The following is a 21,396-nucleotide window of genomic DNA, read 5'->3' as shown; positions in this document are numbered from 1 at the left end:
GATTTTATGACTGATGAAGCTCTGTTTCTCTCTGTGGACACGAGCTGCAATAAAAATGGACCAGAGGAGCGAACCCTCAGTCCGCAGCCTTGTCCTGAACGCGTAAACTACTGAAAAGGCCTGAAGAATTGACCCTCCCAAAAATACTGATACATCCTCATGACTCCTGAGTCTTAATCGTACAATTCCATATAAACTACATATCGGTAAAGCTAAGATCAGTAAAATAATAATACTGAGCATCTGAACTTTATTTATGCTTTCACAGAATAAGCCATACATGATGATGCTGATGTATCTTTAAGACGGTTGGACATAATTCATATCACAATCCATAGAATGAATGAATAATGCAGTGCATAGCTCCTTAAACTTGTATCTGGAATAAAACAAACTGAGTTAGGGGGGAAGAAAGGACAGTGACAAAGCCAGCTCAAGGAGTATAGATATATATATGAATATGTGTGTCAAAAAAAAAGCAGTGAACGTTCTAAATCTTGAGCAGGATGAAGAAACTTTATAGTTGTGCAAAATCTTCAGACCCTGTAACAAACAGCCATGGTTATTGAGCAGCTGATGATTTGATGGCTTATACAAAAATCAGTGGCTTGCACTTTGTTCATATACTGCATGATATATCACTGTGCATTTACATCTACTTCATTGTTTGTTCCTGCTCCTTCACCTATATTTATCTACATACGCTCTATTTCAGTCTATGACAACCACATCAGCACATATGTGCAAAACGTAAACACAGCTGTACAAAACTCCTAACTTCAATTGGTTCTGTGCAGAAATGCATTAAACTTGTACAAACATCATCATTTGAGGCACAGAAACATGAGGTTTGCACAGCTATCCTTGTTAGGACATTGCAGAAACTTGTGTAGAAGCCAAAACACACTAATAATAATATTATAATATAATTGTATAATAATAATAATGATATAAATCATGCTACAGACCAAACTGCTGTCAGTTTTTCAGAAATGACCGGCCGTTGCTCCAGCCCCTATAGACATAAAATAAAGATGGATGACGTTGTGGTAATGGCTCCACATCCTCCTGATGCACACAAAACATACAGAAAAATATTAATTTGGGTTTGGCCTTCTCGCACTCAGCAAGACTTTTTCATATTGCCGCCTGCTCACAGTTGCGCAGGTGGCAATACAATATATTCTCACTCCCTTCTCTTTAGCAACCAAAGCTTTGGTCATGGCCCTTTTGGGGTGAGTTTCTGTTGCACAGGGTCTCCCTCAGAGTCCCCTTCAGATGCTCGGGGCTTTCAGAGGATTCCCTCTCACTGCAGACAGTTGAGCAATATTGAGAGTCAGGACATCAAAAACATTCCAATGGTTGGATGTCACCGTTCAGAAACCTGTGGGGAGAATGGATCCCCCTCATAAAGGGGTTGGCCCACAAAACCCGGTGACCCATGAAAAGGTTGCACTTCACGTGAAGATGTGGCGCTTGGGCAGGATGTGGTCGTTAAAGAATGACAAGCGCACATGTGTGTTTGAGATGCTACCTGGGGGGAGAACCACTGAGCTGAAGGATTAGAACCATCACCTGACTCTTTGGGAAAGGTGGGAGATGAAGGAGGAGGAGCTTATTCTGTTACTGTCATCAACCACTAGATGGCGGTGAAAATGCTTTGGCTTCGCCTTTGGAGTGCGCTCATGCTGTCCATCTTCAGCAGTCTGTGGTCAGGTAAGGGTTCAGTTTTAGGCCAGAGAAGTCCACACGAACACGAACGCACGCACACACACACACACACACAAACAAAGGCATGTACATGCACTACTGTACACATGCAGACGCTCCTATTTTTACACGTTTTCTTTGTTTTCTCTGCAGAATTTTTTTTATAAACTGAAACAAACTATGCAAACAGATGATACACGTTTTTGTCAAGACACAGGAGGATATGAGCGAAGCTTCTATAATCCTTCTCCAACACACTTCTTGTTCTGTAATAAACTTCTCCCTCAAAGTTAGAGCTGTGCTAATTTCCAGTGCCTTCTTTTTTTTGATTCATGTCACAGGAAATCCACATAATATCGACATCCGCTTTTAACTATCTTTACATCACACAGTCCAAGAGCGACTTTTGTAAAAAACAAAATCCACCTGCCACTTCGGAAAAGCCTGAAAACGATGAAGAACAGATTAGAATTTCTGCAAAATAGGCAGACGACTACAAGAGTGTTCTTTCACTGTCAGGCCAACCGACACGAGAACTGCACTTTAAACCCCAGAATCTGCTTTTAGCGGAACATCAGTCCATAAAGCAAACTGTTAATTCTGCTTTGTTCATCAGAGATCTCAGAGGGATCAACAAGTCCTTTTTAGGTTAACGCACCCCTGTCTATCAGATGTGAACATCAGTTTCAAAAGCTCAGAGATTCTTTTTTTTTGCAGCAATCATCATGTTCTTTGTGCATTTACTACAATGCATAGCAGCAGTAATCCAATCCTTCACCACTCCATCTTCATTTATGCCTGTTTGGTGCAGACTGAAGCGTCATCTGTCTGTTATTTAGCCTCCTTCAGCTGAAGCGGTTTAAGAGACAGAGCTGGTGGTGATGCTGGGTGCCGAGGTGGTCCTGCTCTGCCCTTTTCTTCTCCTGCCTCCTCCGCCTCCGCCGCCTCCTCCGCCTCCTCCGCCTCCTCCCCTACCGCCACCTTTATTTCGTCCATGTCCGCGGCCATTCTCCCTCTCTCTCCTGTTTGTGTCGCCCTGCCGATCGCCCTTCCCATTCCGCTCTGAAATTAGAAATAAAAAACAAACTCTTATTACGCAATCCTCTTGAGATAATAGTTTTCAAATGAAGTGGTGATGAGTGATGTTTTGTTGAATCGGGAATGTGAAACGCATCCACTCATGATGGCTGGCAGCTCTGCAAACACCGATGCAATGGAAGGAAATACTATACATGTATTTGGTGCTGCGACTCTGCCCATGTTGCTGCAGAATTTGAATTTTTTTGGAGCGTCCAAAGAAAATACAGCCTGGAGGCCAACAAGAGCTTATGTGGTACTGATAGTGACTGTCACCAAGTGTCCCAACACAAATCAATCACGTTATGATACTCAAACATTCTTTTTGAGGGCTAAATAATATTACACAAAGACATGAAAAATGGAAACAGACAATGGTCTCGATGTCAGATGGCCATTGTTAAGAGGAGCTCAAAGTATTTGGTCTTGAGGCAGTGTGGCTGCAGCGGAGAACATTTGTTAAGAAATTGCATGTTGAGCATCTCTGCACATCCTGGAAAATGAGGGACCACAGGCCAAGAGCTGGACACTGCTCCGCTGACAGGGCACAGCTTAACATAGCACCATGGAGCTTCGAGAGCGATTCAATAGCTGCAAGTGTGTGTTTACTTTTTCCAAACCAGTGATTCAAACTTGTTGTGCAAACTGTTTTGAAGCTTTGAAAGCTGTCTGCCAGCAGCACAGGTTTAAGATTTCACCAAATAGCTAATGAAAATCATTATCAAGACTAATGACTTTCATTAGCTGGTAATAAAGTAGCTCTGCTGTAGTTGTATGTGGGGGAAAACAAGCGTTTATTTGCTCAATAACCATTGGGTGGGCAGAGCCACATTTGCTTTGTTGTCAGCTAAAACCTACGGGAGAGAGCTAATGGTGCCAAATTTATGAAAATAGTGCAGGAATCCTTTAGTGAATTCACTTCCACAATCCATAGCAGCATGAATGAACTTTACAGTTCCGTACAAGCTTTATTGTTTGTACAAGCACTTAATACAAAACAATAAATGATTAATAAGGTACAGTAAACTACACTAAAGCCTAGATGAGGTGTGCAAACTGAAAGGACTTAATGACTACTTTAACAAATCACTATTGTAGCCAAATGTGGGGGACCCCAGCAGTTTATGACAGAGTCATCCAACCTATTTTTCAAGCACTTTCAGTCCAAACCCTGAGATCATGAATGCTACGTGAAGTCCAGAGCCATGCTGACACAACATATGAATTAATAAATGTTCCTTATTTTTACTTAGGAGAATTGGTTTGAAGCTACTTTGAGAAGAGTGGTGAAGACTAGAAATAAAGCAGAGCCCCTGAAGGGCATTTTGGAAATCCAGGTATCGAGACAAGAGGGTGGGAATGTAGAAAATGTCAAACTAACAACTGCTGCAACCCCACAGAGAACTTGTGTAGCTCAAAGAAAAGGGAGCATAGTTTACAAGCACCATGGTATTGTTACGACACATCTGTTTAGCAGGAGCTCTGGAGATTGGGGGTGATTAAGGACATTTAAAAGCGGCAGTTCACACAACCATGACGGCTGCTGTTCAGTTAATTGGTCCGGTTCAACGGGACAACTGCAGCAGTGTGTTCCTTTAGGTCTGAGACTGGTGACAGCTGAACCTCGGGTCTGCTGGTGTGGGACTAGCTGTAGAACTGGAACTGCATGACTACCAAAACATAGACTGTCTAAAACACGTGAACTGACCAAAACATGCAAACCAGAGTTTGGCATCTGGGTGAATAAAAGAAAGGTTGAAAAGTTGATCCAGTTCTTGAAGGAGAACTAGAATATTAATATTCACCAGCTGGGAACCACAAGGTTCTGGTAAACAGATGAAAGAAGAAACAAGATTCCCTCAATATATTTGGATAGACTGTCAACATGGGGGACAGACAGAGATACAAGCAGTTCAAACTTAGGTTCAGCCTTCGTTGCATTGACATATGTGGCCAGATACATTAAATTGGATGTTAAATGACTAGGTGGAGTACAAGGGGACTGGAAGCCAGGCTGAAGCCTAGATAAAGAGGCTTCTAAAGGGTGGGCAATTGTATTTTGCATTCTAAAACCAGAAAAGCAGTTCTGCCATTTCATCACACTTCATTAAACTGGGCTGAGTCCTTTTAGGTTAAGACGTATTATCCAAACAATGTACTGGACACTGCCCACGTGTGTTTTGAAATGGCGAATTTTACACTACAGATTGTTCAACATAAAAACACAAGAGTGATCTAAGTCATGACGACATCTAAATTATGACTTTTTTAAAGGAGAACAGACAAATTTAAAAGGGAATATTTTTTTTTAAAATGGCAAATGAGGAAAACCCAAAGAACATAAAGGTCAATGATAAAACAGGACTATATACTTCAACATTAATGAATGATAGTAATAAGATACAGATGGAAATAATCAAACAGTGGAAGAAACACAGAAATGGTTGGACAAGAATAAAAACAGCAAATGTAATGTAAGACATGACACATGGGGAAAGAACTACAAAATAAAACAGGAATGAACAAACCTAAACCTAAAACCATAACACAGGAAATAACAGACTGGGGACTTAAAACCATAACGCTCAAATTATGCTGTCACAGCCTGTCAATCAACAGTCCACTACTCGCTGAGCAATTTCAAGCCCCACCAACATCCTTCCCTCAAGACATGACCGCAGATCTATGTGGGACAGCGTTCTCTTCTTTTGACTCACAGCCCCATTCCAGCATAGAGGGCAGACCGTCAAGCAAGCCTCCTCCATGTTTTACTCACATATATTCAGTCATGTCATCTGTAACGTGCTGCAATCTGCAGGGGGTGCCAATATTCGGACGCTCATTTTCTGTGATTTATGTCGAAAGAGTGGTAAAAAGTGTAACACTCGAAGAAATAGGACCACTAATTCCTTGGCGCTCAGTAACAACATGTACCTATTTAAGGTGGAATTAATCGCCAAGACTTGCCTTAGCTGCAACGGCGGCCAAGAACAACTTGAAATTTTTGAAAGTTGACAAAAGCCATTGACTGGAGAGAATGACCAACAACCTGCCAGAGATAAAGCTGCTATGTGGATTATAAGAGCCCGCGCAAACATGTCATACCGTAGATGTGTAAACCTCACGCTACACTGGTCTTTTGAACAAATAGCTCTTTCTAGCTCTGATCCTTGTCCAGCTTTGCAGTGCCTGCCCTTCATCTGCTTGGCTTGTAGCCTGAGTTTATTGTTTACATGCTAAAAAGTCAAGATATTCTGTATCCTCCTGTGAGCTCAGCCAAACCAAACCCAATCAACACACTGTGGGTCACAGACGCACTGGCAGAAACGCAGCCTTTCGGGATGTTGAATAATGGTGCAATCAGTCATCACATTAACCGTCTGAGACATTTCATGAACCACATGCTCTTTACTATTTCTCAGCAATCTGAATACTGTCATCGAATTTCATTTTTAACCTCAAAAGTTCATTCAAAAGTTCCTACCGCATGTCTTTTTCAGTGAGGTGTGTTTCCTGTGTTTGAGCGGAGCATTTACCTCTCCCACATGGTGCTTTTTTGCTCAGAGTGCACTTCTTTCTCTCTGTTTCTGGGGCGCAGGTCTGTGAGGGTACAAGGGCCAACGAGGTGTCTGGGCTATGGACCTGTGGAAGGGGCACACGGGACCGCGACTGCGATCCTTTCCTAAACCCACATGTTTTGTTCTTCTTCATACAGGAACTCCACTGGCTCCACTCACCAAGTTCGCAATCTGAAGTGCGCTGACCTGAGTAAACAACACATGACAGAGACTGAGGTAGTGAGGAACTGGTCCACAGATATGACATCTCAAAATTGTTTGGCAAGATTTATCTCAGAATAATGAGTTTTAGTCTTCTTCAAATCTGAGAGCAATTTGATCATTTTTTTAGCTAGAGAGAACAAAACAAGAAGGCTGAAAACAGGCTTCCTGCTGTTGAATTCACAGAAAGGACATTAATCCCAGTCGGCTACAAAGGTCCAAACATCAGGAATCTACCACAGTAAGACAAGATGTTTGCATTTCTATTGTTAAGATGGAGAAAAATGCATATGATAAAAGAGTGGCTAAACAAACAGAACTAACCAACACTCACCAACACACTCCATGGTTTCATTTACGGCGCTCTGGTCTTGAGGACAGCTGACATAACATCGTCCGCTGTGTGAATACAAGCCCTCCTTACATTTTGTGCAAAAATTGCGATTAAAACATGCTTCACAATTTTCAATTTTACATTCTGAAAGACACAGGAGAAACAAAAAGAGAGAATTAAAATTAAATATCAGATCAGTTTCAGTTGAAAAGTCACAGTTATCAAAACAGATATGACACAAACACACATACATTTTAATTTCAAAATACAAACCCCTATGTTACAAAATATTGTATTTTGTGTAAAATATACAACTGTACTATTACACATGGTCACATAAAGGCCCTTTTATAAGTGTTTTCCCAATTATTTAAAAATGAAAAGCTGAAATATTGCAGTGACATGAATATTCAGACCCTTTAACTCAAGTTCAGGGGACCTTCCATTTCTCTTTGGGATGTTTTTACACCTTGCTCGTGGTCCACATGTGCTAAGCTCAACTGTGGGGACAGGAGTTGGGAGGACACACAGCTGCCTGGACTGTATAAGCTCAAACAAGTGACAATCATATCAGAGATTTAACCATCTGCCTCCAGAGCTCAGAGGCAGGAAAAGAGCACAGTGGCCTCCATCCTTATGAAAATGGAGGTTTTTTTGGAACAACCAGAACCCTTCCTACAACTGGTCATCCAACCAAACTGAGCAAACTGGGGAAAAGAATCTTGATAAGAAATGTGACCAAGAATCCAATGGCTGAGCCCTGACTGCAGATGGGAGAACATTCTAGAAGGTCAATCATCATTGGTCAAGGATAAGAGAAATCTGATTCAAGCAAAAGATCAGACGACTGGGGAAACCTTAAAATGGCTGTCCAGTGTCCACAGACAGTCTCGTTCACACCCAACAGAGGTGAAGCTTAAGAGGTTCTGCAGAGACAAATGGCAGTAGCTCCTCAAATCCAGTTGTGCAAAACTTTTAGCATCATACCCCAGAAGAATGGAGGCCAAACTCAGCTGAGTAAAGGTTCTGAATACTGATGTCAAAGCAATAACTGAGCATTTCTTTCTTAATATTAAAAGATCTTGCATTTACAGAATGTTGGAATACCATCAGAAAAGCATCCACCTTGTGCAAACTCACATATGGAAATGTTACATCAGATTGCCTGAGAGCAGATTGTTCTGACATAATTCACGGAGGAATGTTCCCATCGTAGAACCGGTTCTCAGGTTCTCCATGTTCCTTCCATCCATTTATTTTCTTTTCTTTTTCTTAAGTAGCTCTTGTTTGTAGTTAGGTTGGTAGTTGGTGCTGGATGAGAGGCAGGATTATATGGTTTTACCTAATAATAGGTCATATGACTATGTTGAATTTTATCATTTTATTTTGCTTATGAGATGCAAGTTCTAGTTGTAAATTTGCTTCTGAAGAATTTGAAGCTTTGACTAGAAGTGAGTATTTATAGTTAATAGTATAAATAGTTAATACCTCCCACTGAGAGTTGCAAAGCATCCTCATGATTATAGGAGAGCTATGTAGTTGATCTTATCTAACACTTGTAGTTTCTAAATATTAAATTCATTATATGTTATAGTTTATTCAATTTGTTATTAATAATTACAATGAAATATGAAGCACCTTTTTGTCAGGTAGTTTCCCTTATTTTCTCGACAGCATAAACTATTCCATAATGTTTTTTTCCTTTATGCAAATTTTCAGAATTGGCACAATCACGTTAAGGAAATACAGAGAGTTGGGGGTTCAATTCCAGCTCTGGCCGTTGTGTGTGCAGGCTGCATGTTCTGTTTGTGCCTTCTGTACATTTGCGGGTACTCCAGCTTCTCTTAAATCTCATGAACCACATGCACGCCAGCCTTTTCTTTTTCAAGGAAGCTTGAATGAGGACAGCTGGTCTGTATTGGTTCAAAGGGTTTCCAAAACATGGGTTTCTCCACACCTCTGACTCATTAAAATCTTTAACTTTCCAGTCAAATAAACAACTTCTTGACTTTTGGATGTTTACAAATGCAGAAGGATAAAAACCAGATATTTGAGCAAAAAATCTAAAGGGCTTTGATTTCATCTCTACAGGCACTTCCTTCCAAACAGTAAAGAATCTGCCATTTTTTGCCAACTTTTCTGTTCAAAATCTGTTTGGATTTAGTATTCATATACTGACTATGTATGCTCTGTAACTGGTCTAATCGGAAGGACACTGGTGAATCCTCATTTAGGCCTTCAAAGTCTATCTATAAAAGACCACAACAGGCAAATCTGACAATACTGTTCCTTACTCCTTACTCATTATAGAGGGGAGTGAAAACTCAACAGTGTTGCATAATAATGAACTTATTAATGAATATTATGCACTCAATGGTCATTTGTTTGTTGATGTACTATGATGCTCTTTATAGCTAACTTTAGTTTAAATTTATAATTAACATCATGCCTAGGATATAGGATATGTTGTTCGGTTAGGAAGTATCGGTTACACACTATTTTCCGCAATGCATTATGGGATACAATGACTGCACTTCATAGGGTGCGATGATTCTCACTTAACATTTGGACGGAACTAAAAATGGACAGCCTCCTTTGTTAGTGCTCTAGATAAGGAATGGGCGGTGAATTTGGACACAGCTCACGACTAAAAGGTTGGCACTAAGCGCAATGAGCAAAGTGCAGTGAGGAAATGGGATAACACTTGTTGCAAATTATGGATTATTTTGATCAAAATTTAAAAAAAAAAAAAAAGCACTGTTTGAAACATGGCAAATCAAGACAAATGGCTCAATATAATTTATGCCATGAACCAAAGTAATAAAACACAGATTATATCGTGTCTGGCTAATATAAAGGAAGGGAAAACAAAAAGGTTCACACATGCTTCAGGAATCAAGCTTATTTTTATTACACTACATGTAATAATGTTGCAAGGGAAATATTTTGAATCGGACACGCTGGGACTGAGACACACCTTTAACTGCAACCGCTGCAAAAAGTGCAGCGTGGGATCGATTTTGTCATATTTGAATTGATAAAATAATTAACAAGGGCATCTTTCAAAGCATGTGAGCTCTATTTACATGGAGTCGGAAACACTTCATCAAAAGATTCCTTTTTCCTGTAATTAAAGTACCTCCAAAGAAAAATAATTTTTAAAAAAAAACGTTTGTTTACCCTCGACTGCCATTCAAATAAACCTTTTTAATTCGGTGGTTACTTCAAAGACTATCTACAGACTGTATTTAATACAGTAAGTAAAGGTGTATTGAAACAATGTGTCATGGCAAAAGCATAATAAACAAGTATTGTGGGCTGACAAGAATCCAGGCAACTAAAAAAACCCAGACATACTTTTACGAAACCAGCCAAACAATAATGCATTAGAAATGTTTTTGTTAGGGTTTTGTTCCAGTCCTGTTTTGTGCACACACGTAAAGGGTAACAGACAACAGACAAGGTTGCTGGCTAAAAAGGTGGGATCTGTGCCACCACTTTTGTTAAGTTTGGGTAGTGCGGTGAGTGTGGCCTCCCTTTTTTCCCTGCCTCCCAACAAAGCCAAAACTTCCATAATGGAGACCAGCCCAATTAGAACTTCAGCTCATTTTCCTCCAATTCAGCAAATACTTTACTGGATTTGGCGGTTATTTTTGTGCACTTTTCCACACAAGTATCAGCAAAAGACAGCTTTGAAGGTGTTTTGCATGCATTTAGTCGTTTCCATATTTGAGTTTGCAGAGGCTGGTGCAGCTATATATGCAACTGATGAGTATGGGAATGCCCTCAATCATATGCTAACACTTATGGGAGGATTAACAATCATCATCTAATGAGTAAATTAAATAGCTTTCAAAAGAATGTTGTTTATCCTACTAGGCTATTGGAGACTTGGGAAAATAAGGCAGATAAACAGAAAAACTATTCTGTGATCTTGTGGGACCAGTTTTAAACCTTTAAAGTTGCTTAACCCTCATTTCCTTTTTTTTTATTATTAGAGTGCACTAAAAAATATTTGCAAAAAAATATTGACTAAATATTGACAAAAATAAGTACTTTCTTTCTTTTTTGCTGTTCTTTACCTCACAAAGTGACATTAAAGAATAAAAATAGGAAATACACAGATATGATCCAAAATGCAATGAAACTAGCAGGATATCCCTTTGCTCCTCCAAATACCCCCATATTATACATAAACAGGAGAGAACGCCAGAGATAAACAGATCGTTTACACTGCAGGCTTGACATCAGCTGTGTGATGTTGGCCAACAAGTTCAAGTCTGCACGTGTCTGGAAGTTTCCAGATGTGTATCTACAAATCTAATAGGCTCAGCATGGCCACAACTGAAAGCAAAACTCACGGGTGCATCTGTTGTTGCCTTCTGGATTCCTCATGCCAAAGTATCCAATGGGGCAGGAGGCGAGGCACACACCTATCTGACGGATGTCATTGCGCTCCAGGAAGATGAAGAGCTTGGGTTTACATTTAATGCAGCCGTTATACTCAGAGCATCGGTCACAGCCTTTGGGGCACGATAGCGGCATCTCAGGACTTACTGTTAAAACAGGCAGAGAGACAGGACCACTCAGGTTGAGGTATGCATTAGAAAAGAATGGTAGCAGGCTGCATCACCACAAAAAAATGTTCCAGTCAGATATAAATTTTAATGAGGCAATGCAGAAAGGGCACTTAACAACTTTATGCCTACGAGAACAACAGGGAGCTTTAATATTTTGCTCACATCTCCCGAGCTCAAGCCATAAACCTCCCTGCTTGTTATCACTCCAAGAGGGAGGGGCTAATACTTGCAGCATTCCAACAAACATCTTTGTTGGAACATTTCCTCACTGTTTATTTCAAACTGCTTTCTGCAGATCCTTGGCAGATTTTCCTTTAGAGAAACCTGCGTAATCAGAACTGACGGCAGACCAAGAACTAGTCAAAATGAGTTGACAAACATCAGATAAAGCTACCCATAATTCAGCTGTCAGAGTTCAGAGCACCGGAAAAATGTGCCAATACTAAATACCACTGTCAGTTTTAGTATGCCGCAGCGTGCAACTGCTGTCCAAGGTCTAATGGACCTGCACTAAACTGCCTTATAATCCCAGATTCAGACAAAAGCCCATAGGCAGAGTCAAATAAAATAAAATACTGCACAGGATAAGTGTGAAAGCTCTGAGCGCTGTTGGAGCTGATTTACACACCATCACATCTAAATATACACACTTGTACAACAGAATCCATCTGTCCCACTGACTCCAAGAGACAAGGTGACTGGTAAAAGTGTTCACCCTGAAACAAATCACTGCACGTGACTCACGGTCAGGCTCAAATGCAACAGTTGTGTTCGGGTCTTTGCTCCATCTTAACCAATATTGATTGAACTCTTAATGGCGCTGGGGAGTAGCAGAGAGGTTGGAGAGATTCTGAGAATGCGGTAATTGTAAACTGTTAGTGACGTGCTGGGAAGGGGGGAGAAATTTGCACGAGAATATTTGCACTGCCGGAAGCATGATGAACATCTCTGCTCTCATTTCCATCCTTGACACCGAAGGAAATCTGAAAGCGCCCACAGTGCACATGCAGAATCTCAAGGAAAATTAAGAAAGACAAAAATCAGAGGTGCACACTGCAAACCCACTTCCATACCTGGAGGGCAGAGGCTTCAGCTAGAGTGTATAGAGGGCAGTCATGGTATGGTGGCTGACCTAAATCTCTCTGTGCTCATCACAATGGAACATGAAAATCTGTAGCAGCACCTAAGGCCACAGTGAGTGTATGTGTGTGTTTTCTGGAGGGGGGAAGAGAATAGTTTGATGACAGAAACAACATTCACTGACATTGCCTCCTTTTCAGCATGTGTGATTCCAACAAAAACACATCTGTTACCATGGCCAGTTCTGGTATTATATGAGTTATGGTTCAAAGAGGGTGGGGTTGAGGCTGGCATTGACTGAAAGGTCCTTGTGTGTAAAGGGGGAATTATTCCAAAGCTGACATTCATGCTGACAGTAACACCAGCACCAAGGATCAGAGGTTAAAGATATACTGCATGTCAGCCTGAGCATCAACTTTGTAGTTGCGTGAGGTTAGAAAAATGCTTGCAAAAATATCAGTAGCACGATCCAATAGAGAGCTTAGGACTGTCAGGTACTCATTCCATAACGTGCCCACAGAGCCAGACACAGAAAGTGATGGCTTTAAGGGGGAATCCATCAAAAAACCCTCCATAAATAATCTTAATACCCATAAAAGTGTAAAATAAAGTCAGAGGAGCCGAATCTTAAAAGAACAAAGAGAGAAGAAGCCATTCATGGGAAAGGCTGAACCTAACTTAACCCCCATAGGAAAAACAAATAAGCCTCATGTGGAAATAAACAAAATGTTATCTTTACTTTGCTTGTTAAATGTTTATAAGACATGCACCACTGTGACTCCGGCCACAGAAATGAAAGCCAGCAGTGCCGAAAAGGAAGAATGGAGAGACAAAAACAAGCTGAGAAAGTGAGAACTCACCCCGTCTCTGCCTTCTTGCCTTAGAGAGCTTGAGAGCATCGCTGTGACCCATGGAGCTGAGGAAGATCATCGCCAGCACCACCAGTCCCAGCTGCATAGTCCTCGTTGCCTTTCTGGCCACACAGGGTCCCCCCCTGCGACCAGATGGAGCAGGTACGTGGAAGGCTTCCTCTATACGACAGGTGAAGACCTTTGCGGCGTGGAAGGATGATCCTTCTTTTTTCCGGTGGTACTGCTCACTCCGCCTGCCTCTCCCTTGCCCACCCCTCTTTTCTTTTCTTTCTTTTTTTTTGCGCTTGTCTCTTTCACTCTAGGACTCGCTGCATCCGCAAGTCTGTGAAGGGTGATGCTGCGGTCGCACATCCAAACAAGCCCGAGGCACAGCACGCCATCACACTGGTGGTAGTTCTGGCAAAAGGGGGGTAGACAGAAGAGTGGAAGGGAAGGTTGAGGGTTTTGTTGAGGATGAGAAGGAGGAGGAACACCAAACAATACAATCCTGGTGGTTCAACCCATGAAATCTGGGCTGGGCTGGCAGGCAATTGACGCACCCGCTGAAGCAATTTTGATCAGTTAGTACCTGAGTCGACATTCATTAATCTTAATAAAGATGCTCAGTGGAGATACTACATGACAGTTAGAGCTTCTCGAATATGTTTGAGCAGCCACCTAAAACAGATGAAGAGCAGAAGCCATAGAGAAAAACCAACAATGACCAACCTTACTGGGCATGTTTTGAATGCGATCCTGCTTCTCCAACCATTTATTAGATATTAAATATACCAGGTTTTCTTCATAAAATGCCTGTAATTAACATAGTTAGCCCAAGTAGATAGCGACATCTTTATTCTTGACAACCTAATAGTTTTTCGCTAATTGTTAAGTACACAGAACGCATTAACCTTCATCTGCGGTGAACCGTGCCTTCCTCCATAGCCTATAAATCAATAATTGCCCAGATTTCTATGTCGGTTTTATTTGTTGCTTTTCCACTCCATTACCACATTTGTGGGTGAGAATAGACTGTGAGTTTTCAGAGTCTTTTAAAATTGTTGGGGGAGCTGGTGCTTTTTATACTTTTGGCTGAAAATTTACTCGATATTATGCAACTGCTAATGTCTGTTGAAGACCATTCCATGAAGAAGAGGCTAAAATAGTCCCAAAAAGGGTGGTTTTATGACCAATTTTTTTCCAGTGATGTAAACTTGACTCAAAAGGGGGCAGTTCACCTTCCAGTTTACCTTGTCCTGTTTAAACATCCCTAATATATTTTAGTTCCTTTGTTTGCATCTTTTATAGTATTTATTACAACTTTTTGCCCTTTTCCTTTAATCAGAACCTTTGTTGGGGTTCAAATGTAGTCCTGAAATGGCCCAACATATTATGCTACGCAACGACATGGAGTGCAATCTGTTCATCTTTGTACCTATGATGACCAAGATTGGTTTCCATTATGCTTCGTCATTATGCTCCATGGCTGTTTAACGTTCTGGGATTATGGATAGTAGAAATGGGATCAGTGTCTGTTCTTGCCAATACCATGTGTCACTACATGAAAAGCAGGATTTTTATTAAAGCAGCATTTCAAAAGCACATCCTTTGTCAAGATACACTAGCCTTATGAGCTTTTATTGGCTGTTATCTGGCTGCAACTGTTCACACTCTACTGACACTTTAAAGCTAAAATAATAAACTGGATGGATGAAGTTGCTGCTAAGTTTTAAAGGTTCTTTTCCCCTGTCACCATGCTAATTTGGTGTGAATAGCTGCTTGGAGGATACATTGTGTTAATAACCAATAGTTCTAATTCTAGGAAACTTGAAATGTGATATTTATTGTGTTAACATGTTATAAGGAGCAGAATTTATATCAGAGCAATAAAGTTTCCTCAAACACATTAGCTTAAGTATAGAGACTCCTAAAACCTGGCAAATTGAGGAACTCGGTATGTCACCATCAAAACGATGAGTTGTGTAGCCAAGGTTATGGCATTTCCTTCATTATTTGCACAAACGATAAATGGTACATGTTTATCTTTAAAAATACAATCAAGTCGACTCTCCGAGGGGGAAAAAGCAGCACGAACCGAGACAGAGAGCCTTAGCCATATTTTGTGCAGAGATCTCTATTTAGATAGTGTCATACCCTGCCAGTATTTACAGCTCGTGTGTGAAGAGGACACACAGAATATGTTGAGATCTGAGCAATGGGAGGTCCTCCCTCGCAGCTCAAATAAAGAAAAATAGGGCCATATTTGGCTTTTGTTGATTGTGGCTCAGAATCACATAAAGGACAATTTGGTGCATCTAAAGATTACAGCATTGCACTCTTCAAAAGAGTCAGATCATTTCAGCTGTTGTCATGTTCCTTCCCGATGCATCGAATTATTTGTGAGAACATTTGTGAGTTCTGTTGATTGCCTAAACTCACGCTGACATTGTAAAACAACCACACACGTTCTCCCACGTATATAAATGAAGACAGTGAAATTCAAGATTCACACCTTGTGATATAAACTAATAAGCAGATCCATTTTTTCCCTGCATGGTAAACTTTAAAAGCTTTGTTTGCCCCTTTAAGTGCAAAAATAATGTCAAACATCATTCGAACAAAGGATGACGAGCTTTCCTGAAGTCTCAGCTTTTCAGTGGAAAAAAAGAAAGTTTCTTGTACAATTCCACAAATTTACACCTACCAGAATGTTTGCACCCCCTCCTTGGACGGCTTCAACCCCTCTTCTCCAGCAGTTTATTTACTTCTAACACTCAATGACTCACAATGTCAGTAACATCTCTTGGCTACGGTCATATTTACAGAAAAGAGCCAAAAGAGTGGCGCAGCCAGTCATCTGCAGCACCTGTTGGTTACTTACGAGAGTGATGATTAGACATTGGGACATTGCTAAGTCTCTGGAACGCACAGAAGACAACCTTTCCAGCACTGAGTAACTCAAGACATGTGCCAGAGACTCTTTCATAATATAGCACTCCCACGACTCTGCGCAACCTGCCAAGAGCCCACCTCGGCCCATCCATATTTGCTCTCGCACAGCACAGAGATAAGAGAAAGTCTCTGTAGGCTGTGAACTTACTGTGAAAACCGATTAGCAATCTGCCTTTATTCTAACATGCTGCCTCCCAAATAGGCAGCAGCGGTGCCTTCGTGGCGTGTTTAGAGGGTTGTCCGTCTCTGCCCCCATTTAAGCGTCTTTCCTCTCCATCAGTCACATTCAGCTGAGCCTATTGAAACTCAGTCCGGCTCGTGAAAGAGTCAGCAGATAAAATTGCCTCCTTTGTGAATTAAGTTTGATCTATCAATTATTCAAGTGCTGAAAGGGAGCTCCCACACAGGGGAATTTGATGAACTTGAGAAGGTGCTACAACTCAGCTTTGTGCAAACGGTCTCTTCTTCCCGCAATGTCATTAACCAAAAGCTTACATTTCCAAGTTGTTGCTGCTGCATGTGGCACTTCAAAGGGAAATTTCAAGACTCCATCAGTAGAAGTTCTCTATTTTTTTATTATTCAACGAAGCACATGTCGTCCCGCTGGAAGTGGCGGGTTGCGAAACAAAGTAATGAGCGTATTTATAGTAGTCAAAAGCACTTGTGTGACAAAACCAAACCCGCAATAAAAATGAATAAGATGATTCATCAGCAATGATGTGTTGCTGAGTGCTCATCACCCTAATGTACACACCCTCGCTGTCAACACATTCAAATCCACATCTGCAGATGATAAGTAGTCAGCTCTGCATGGCTTTCTGTGAGCTGTACATGAAGACACCACCTGACTGCAGAGCCAGCACGCACAGGAGCCTCCACCGTTTCAATAATCACTTCCTCTGCCTTGCAGCACGAGGAGTTTGGGCAGTGAGAGGTCAAATGTGCAGCACTTTAAACACACTCGAGCAGCACAGACCTCTTCCTTCAATCAAAACAGCACCATTCTTGTTAAGCTCTTTCATCTGGGTCTAAAGCCCCTACAGCTCCCAGAGTCTGGGGATTGATCCCGTCCAGCTCAGTTGAGCACGGTTCAGCTTTGTCTGGCGAACTCGCACACCATGCTGGATTACAACTGTTTGCACTGCGCTGCCCTTCAAGGGAGAGGAAAATCACATGCAGCCCCACACCTGCCAGCACACCTCCGCTGTCACGTCACTGTCACTGTGGAGCTACAGAGGCTGATATTTATATAACCGGTGGATTATCTGTGATTGACAAAAAAGTAACTTGAGCTCTCTCTCTCTCTCTCTCTCTGTCTGTCAGCATATACACTCATATATGCTATAATAATAGAATAGTAAAGTATTTAGTCATGTTATTAGTTTTTATGAAGCTAAATTCTTAAATATTAAATTTTGCCTATATTATTACTAGTATTATTGTTTTATGCCAGATTCTGTCAGAAAATTTTACATAGTTAATCTTCCAAAGCAGAATGCACCCACCTGTATTTTAGCGTCCACGGCGTTTGATTGAAAGGTCCCGACCAAATTTCCTTTTTTATAAGGGACAATCCGTTACTTGTTAGGTCACAAAGGACTCCTCCTCCAGGACACCCCCGTGGAACCTTTCGCTGTCATCATTTAAAAAGATACGATTTCATTTTCACACTTTGTCACAATTGCGAGGCAAATTCTGGACTTCTGTAGAGGACGCAATTGAAAGAACGTTTGTTTAAGAATAACCTAAATTTCTCCAAGGACAATATGATATTTTTTTTTATGTTTGTTTTTTTCTTTAAGTAATAATAAGACTAAATATCTCCCGGTGTGGTCATGCAGGCTGCTTCTATTTCGTCTTTTAAAGTCAGGACGCGCGTTTCTGCAGAAAATCCAGCGAGCTGCGCTCTTTAAATCCACTCAGAGGCGGCGGACTGCATCCGACCCCGACAAGTAAAGTTACAAAGCCGTGATATTTGCATCCAAACCCACCGCAGCCGGCGGGCTTTACAGGCCCCACCCCTGAAATCCTCACTGCGAGATGAAAAACCTGCGGTGGAGTTAAGTCGACTAAATGTTGCTTAAATAGTAAAAGTATAATGCACATGCTCATTTCAAGTCACCCTCCACCCTTAAGGCAAACAACGAAAAACGTGACGCTAGTATTACATGTAATTGTTCATTTAGATAAAGTAAGCAGGTTGAAAAAAGGAATCATTTTGTTGCACCTTTTTTTTCTTACATCGAAAGTAAGGATGAAAAGTTTTTAAAAGAAAAAGAAATAGACCTACAATTCACAGGCGAGGATCCATGCGCCAACGTTCACTTGCACTGTCTTTTATTTGCATGGTTACAATGAGAGGGAGTACTGGAAAAACACCAATCACATTAAGTTATACTTATTCTGCTGAAAGATTTATTATGAGAAGAAAGTTACAGAGGAGTGTGTTTTTATGTCTAGTCGCCAAGAAATAAACAGTGAGTACCCGGAAAGTCACACATCATCTGTAGTTTTTATGGTAGCCTGCGATGCATCTGCTGCTAACATACAGACACGCTGCTGGCATACCTGCACACATTATTCTTCCCATTAAGTGGTACATTTTTCACTGACAAGTTCAACGACCTGTATTTCAGTTAAGTTATAAATGGTGGATGCAACCACTCCCACTGGAGCAGCAAAAGTAGCTGGATATACTTTTAAAAAAAAAAAAAACCACACAAACTGTAACAAGAAGTGGCAGAACAGAGCAATGAGGTTTTGCTCTTGAACCATTTCAGCCAAGGGTAGTGATGAGCTAATACCTGGAGCATAGACAATAGCGCAGCCTGTTTCAAGAAAAAACATGGGAATTAAGGATGATTTATGATGGTTCGAGCCGTGTGACTGTGTTCACCAGTGACACAATTGGTAAAAAGACACACAGATGTTTATCATATATCCTTTTGATGAGGAAAGAAACAGAACACTGACCTTGCTCGAAAGTATTTACTCTTCTGATATTTGAATTCCATGTAATGTGCAATTAATTTGACTCTGAACTGTGCCAATCATTTTGAGTTGTTCTTGTGATCTGTATATTATTATCTTATTCTCCTTTTCCCTTATTATGACTCTTATGACTCTCAGCTCCAGGCAAAAGCTTCCGTATGAAATTTCCTTATTTCCAAACATATCAACAAGCCCAGTCATGAAAATTTATGATTACCTTATGCAGTATAGGTCATTTGTGGTTAAGGACATAATTAAATGTAAGAGCAATACAAACAACACATGATATGATAATGCCATATTTATATAGGGATTAAACTGTCCACAAGTTATCATCCATGTTTGTTTGTTTTTTGTTACTGTGATATGTTTTAGTACACTGTCAAAAATGACGTTAATCTAGCAAAGATATATCAGATGAAAACGGTTTAGTTCAAAAGAGCTTTTGCATATTTTTGTGAAGGAGCCAAACGTTGCTGTAATATTCTGCATTGTCCAACAGCTTTTTACCACATTATCCCCACATTATTGCTCATTGTTCCCTCTGAATGCCTCACAAAACCGCAGCAGGGCCATGATCCAAAGTCAATTGCCTCCTCAATCATCTACGCAGAGTTGCTTATGTCCGTGGTTTATGAAACTGTATCATTTTGTGGATGATAATAACATAAGATAATACAAGATGAGCATCTCCATGCACTGTAATAGCTGACTGCCTTAAAGAGAAAAAAGGGCCTATTAAATGTACACCCCCAAATAATTTCAAAACTTGTATTTCTTAAGAAAGTGGCCCAGTCTTAGATCACTTATTATCATTGGGGTTATTATCGATGATAACAATAATAATAATGGGCACTACATTGAAAAGAGGGTGCTACTATGCAGTAGCCCAACTCTGTATTTCCTCCATTTCTCCTTCGCTACATTCCAACATCCACTTTTCATCCAAACTTTAGTTATTCTGCAAGTTCTGTCTCTCTAGGTAAGCCAACATAATAAACATATTAGTCTCTCCAACTTGGACAACCTGTTCTCAACCCGTAACACATGATACGTATCTGTGCCCACTGAGAAAATGTGAATTCAAAAGTGAAGAAAAAATGATGCAAGATAAATGTATGTATGGGTTTATGTAACATAAAATATAAATTACTATAAATAATATGAAAGAGTAACAAATTGGAAGGAAGTGCCAAAGGCTTCATCATTATTTTTAGACTTTATTTTCTGTTTTTTAAAGACAAAACAGATTGCAGATAGTACTATTTCCCAAATTTAAAGTATTTCAAAGATTTGTTTAGTAATCATAAGACTAATTTTAAAGCCGCGCATATTCACAAACACTGGGGCTAACTCAGTTAAGCTCTGTGAAGTCATTTAATGAGTTAGGTGAAAAACTAGCACAGATTCAAAACAGAGCAGTTACAGCAATTCAAAAGATTCCAAAGAAGGACCACGTAGGACGGCCTGCCTCTGATTCTGTTCCCCTACCAAGTAGGAGCACTTTATGGGACTGTCTGGAAATCTTGGAGAGTTCAGAATTCTCTGAGACTTTGAGCAGATAATTTCGGCTGTTTCTAAATCAGAGACCCTGAACTGCCCCATTGGTTCTCCTTGTTTACTGAGTCACCGGCGATCTAGTCGGCACTGTCTCGTTGAGGTGCAGACTTAAAGCCCTCGGGGAAAACAAATAATTTTTACCAGCGTGTTGATAGGTAGATGGTGTAACTCGAGATGATTCTGGACCCCAACTTCAGAGGAAATTCTCCACGATGATTTGTGGATGTCAGTTTTCCGTCACCCGAGGAGAGTATATGTTAAAACAGATCCTGTTTTTATGGAAAATAGGATAGTTTTGTTTTTGTTTTTTGAAAAATTGAGAGTTCACATATTTAAAAGAATAAAAATGGCTTTTGGTTTGTGAAAGTGGAGCCTGGACCTGCTCGTGGTTTCTTCCAGTTAAAGGTTTTGTTTTGGTTTTACTGTTTCGTGCTCAGATGACCAATAATAAAAGAACAAAGGTGATTTCCTCCTTATTATTC

General features: G+C 40.6%; 1 protein-coding gene across 2 annotated transcripts; it reads right to left on the bottom strand.

The window, feature by feature from the left end:
- Positions 1-233: 233 nt before the first annotated feature.
- rspo1 (R-spondin 1) lies at positions 234-18,325 on the bottom strand. 2 transcript variants are annotated; one of them, XM_057045693.1, is made up of 6 exons: positions 17,869-18,325; positions 13,421-13,828; positions 11,262-11,456; positions 6,901-7,044; positions 6,324-6,551; positions 234-2,772 (listed from the first exon to the last, which is right to left on the bottom strand). In XM_057045693.1, the coding sequence occupies exons 2-6, from the start codon at positions 13,515-13,517 to the stop codon at positions 2,570-2,572; spliced, it is 867 nt and encodes a 288-aa protein (XP_056901673.1). In that variant the 5' UTR covers positions 13,518-13,828; positions 17,869-18,325; the 3' UTR covers positions 234-2,569. The 2 variants fall into 2 exon arrangements, with proteins under 2 accessions (XP_056901673.1, XP_056901674.1); XM_057045694.1 differs by lacking the exon at positions 17,869-18,325 and adding an exon at positions 16,116-16,332.
- Between the last annotated feature and the right edge of the window lie 3,071 nt (positions 18,326-21,396).

The sequence above is a fragment of the Takifugu flavidus genome, chromosome 10 (genome assembly GCF_003711565.1).
Source record: "Takifugu flavidus isolate HTHZ2018 chromosome 10, ASM371156v2, whole genome shotgun sequence".
Taxonomy (NCBI): Eukaryota; Metazoa; Chordata; class Actinopteri; order Tetraodontiformes; family Tetraodontidae; genus Takifugu; species Takifugu flavidus.
Note: the sequence above shows the minus strand (reverse complement) of the source record. Positions and strands in the feature narration are given on the sequence as shown.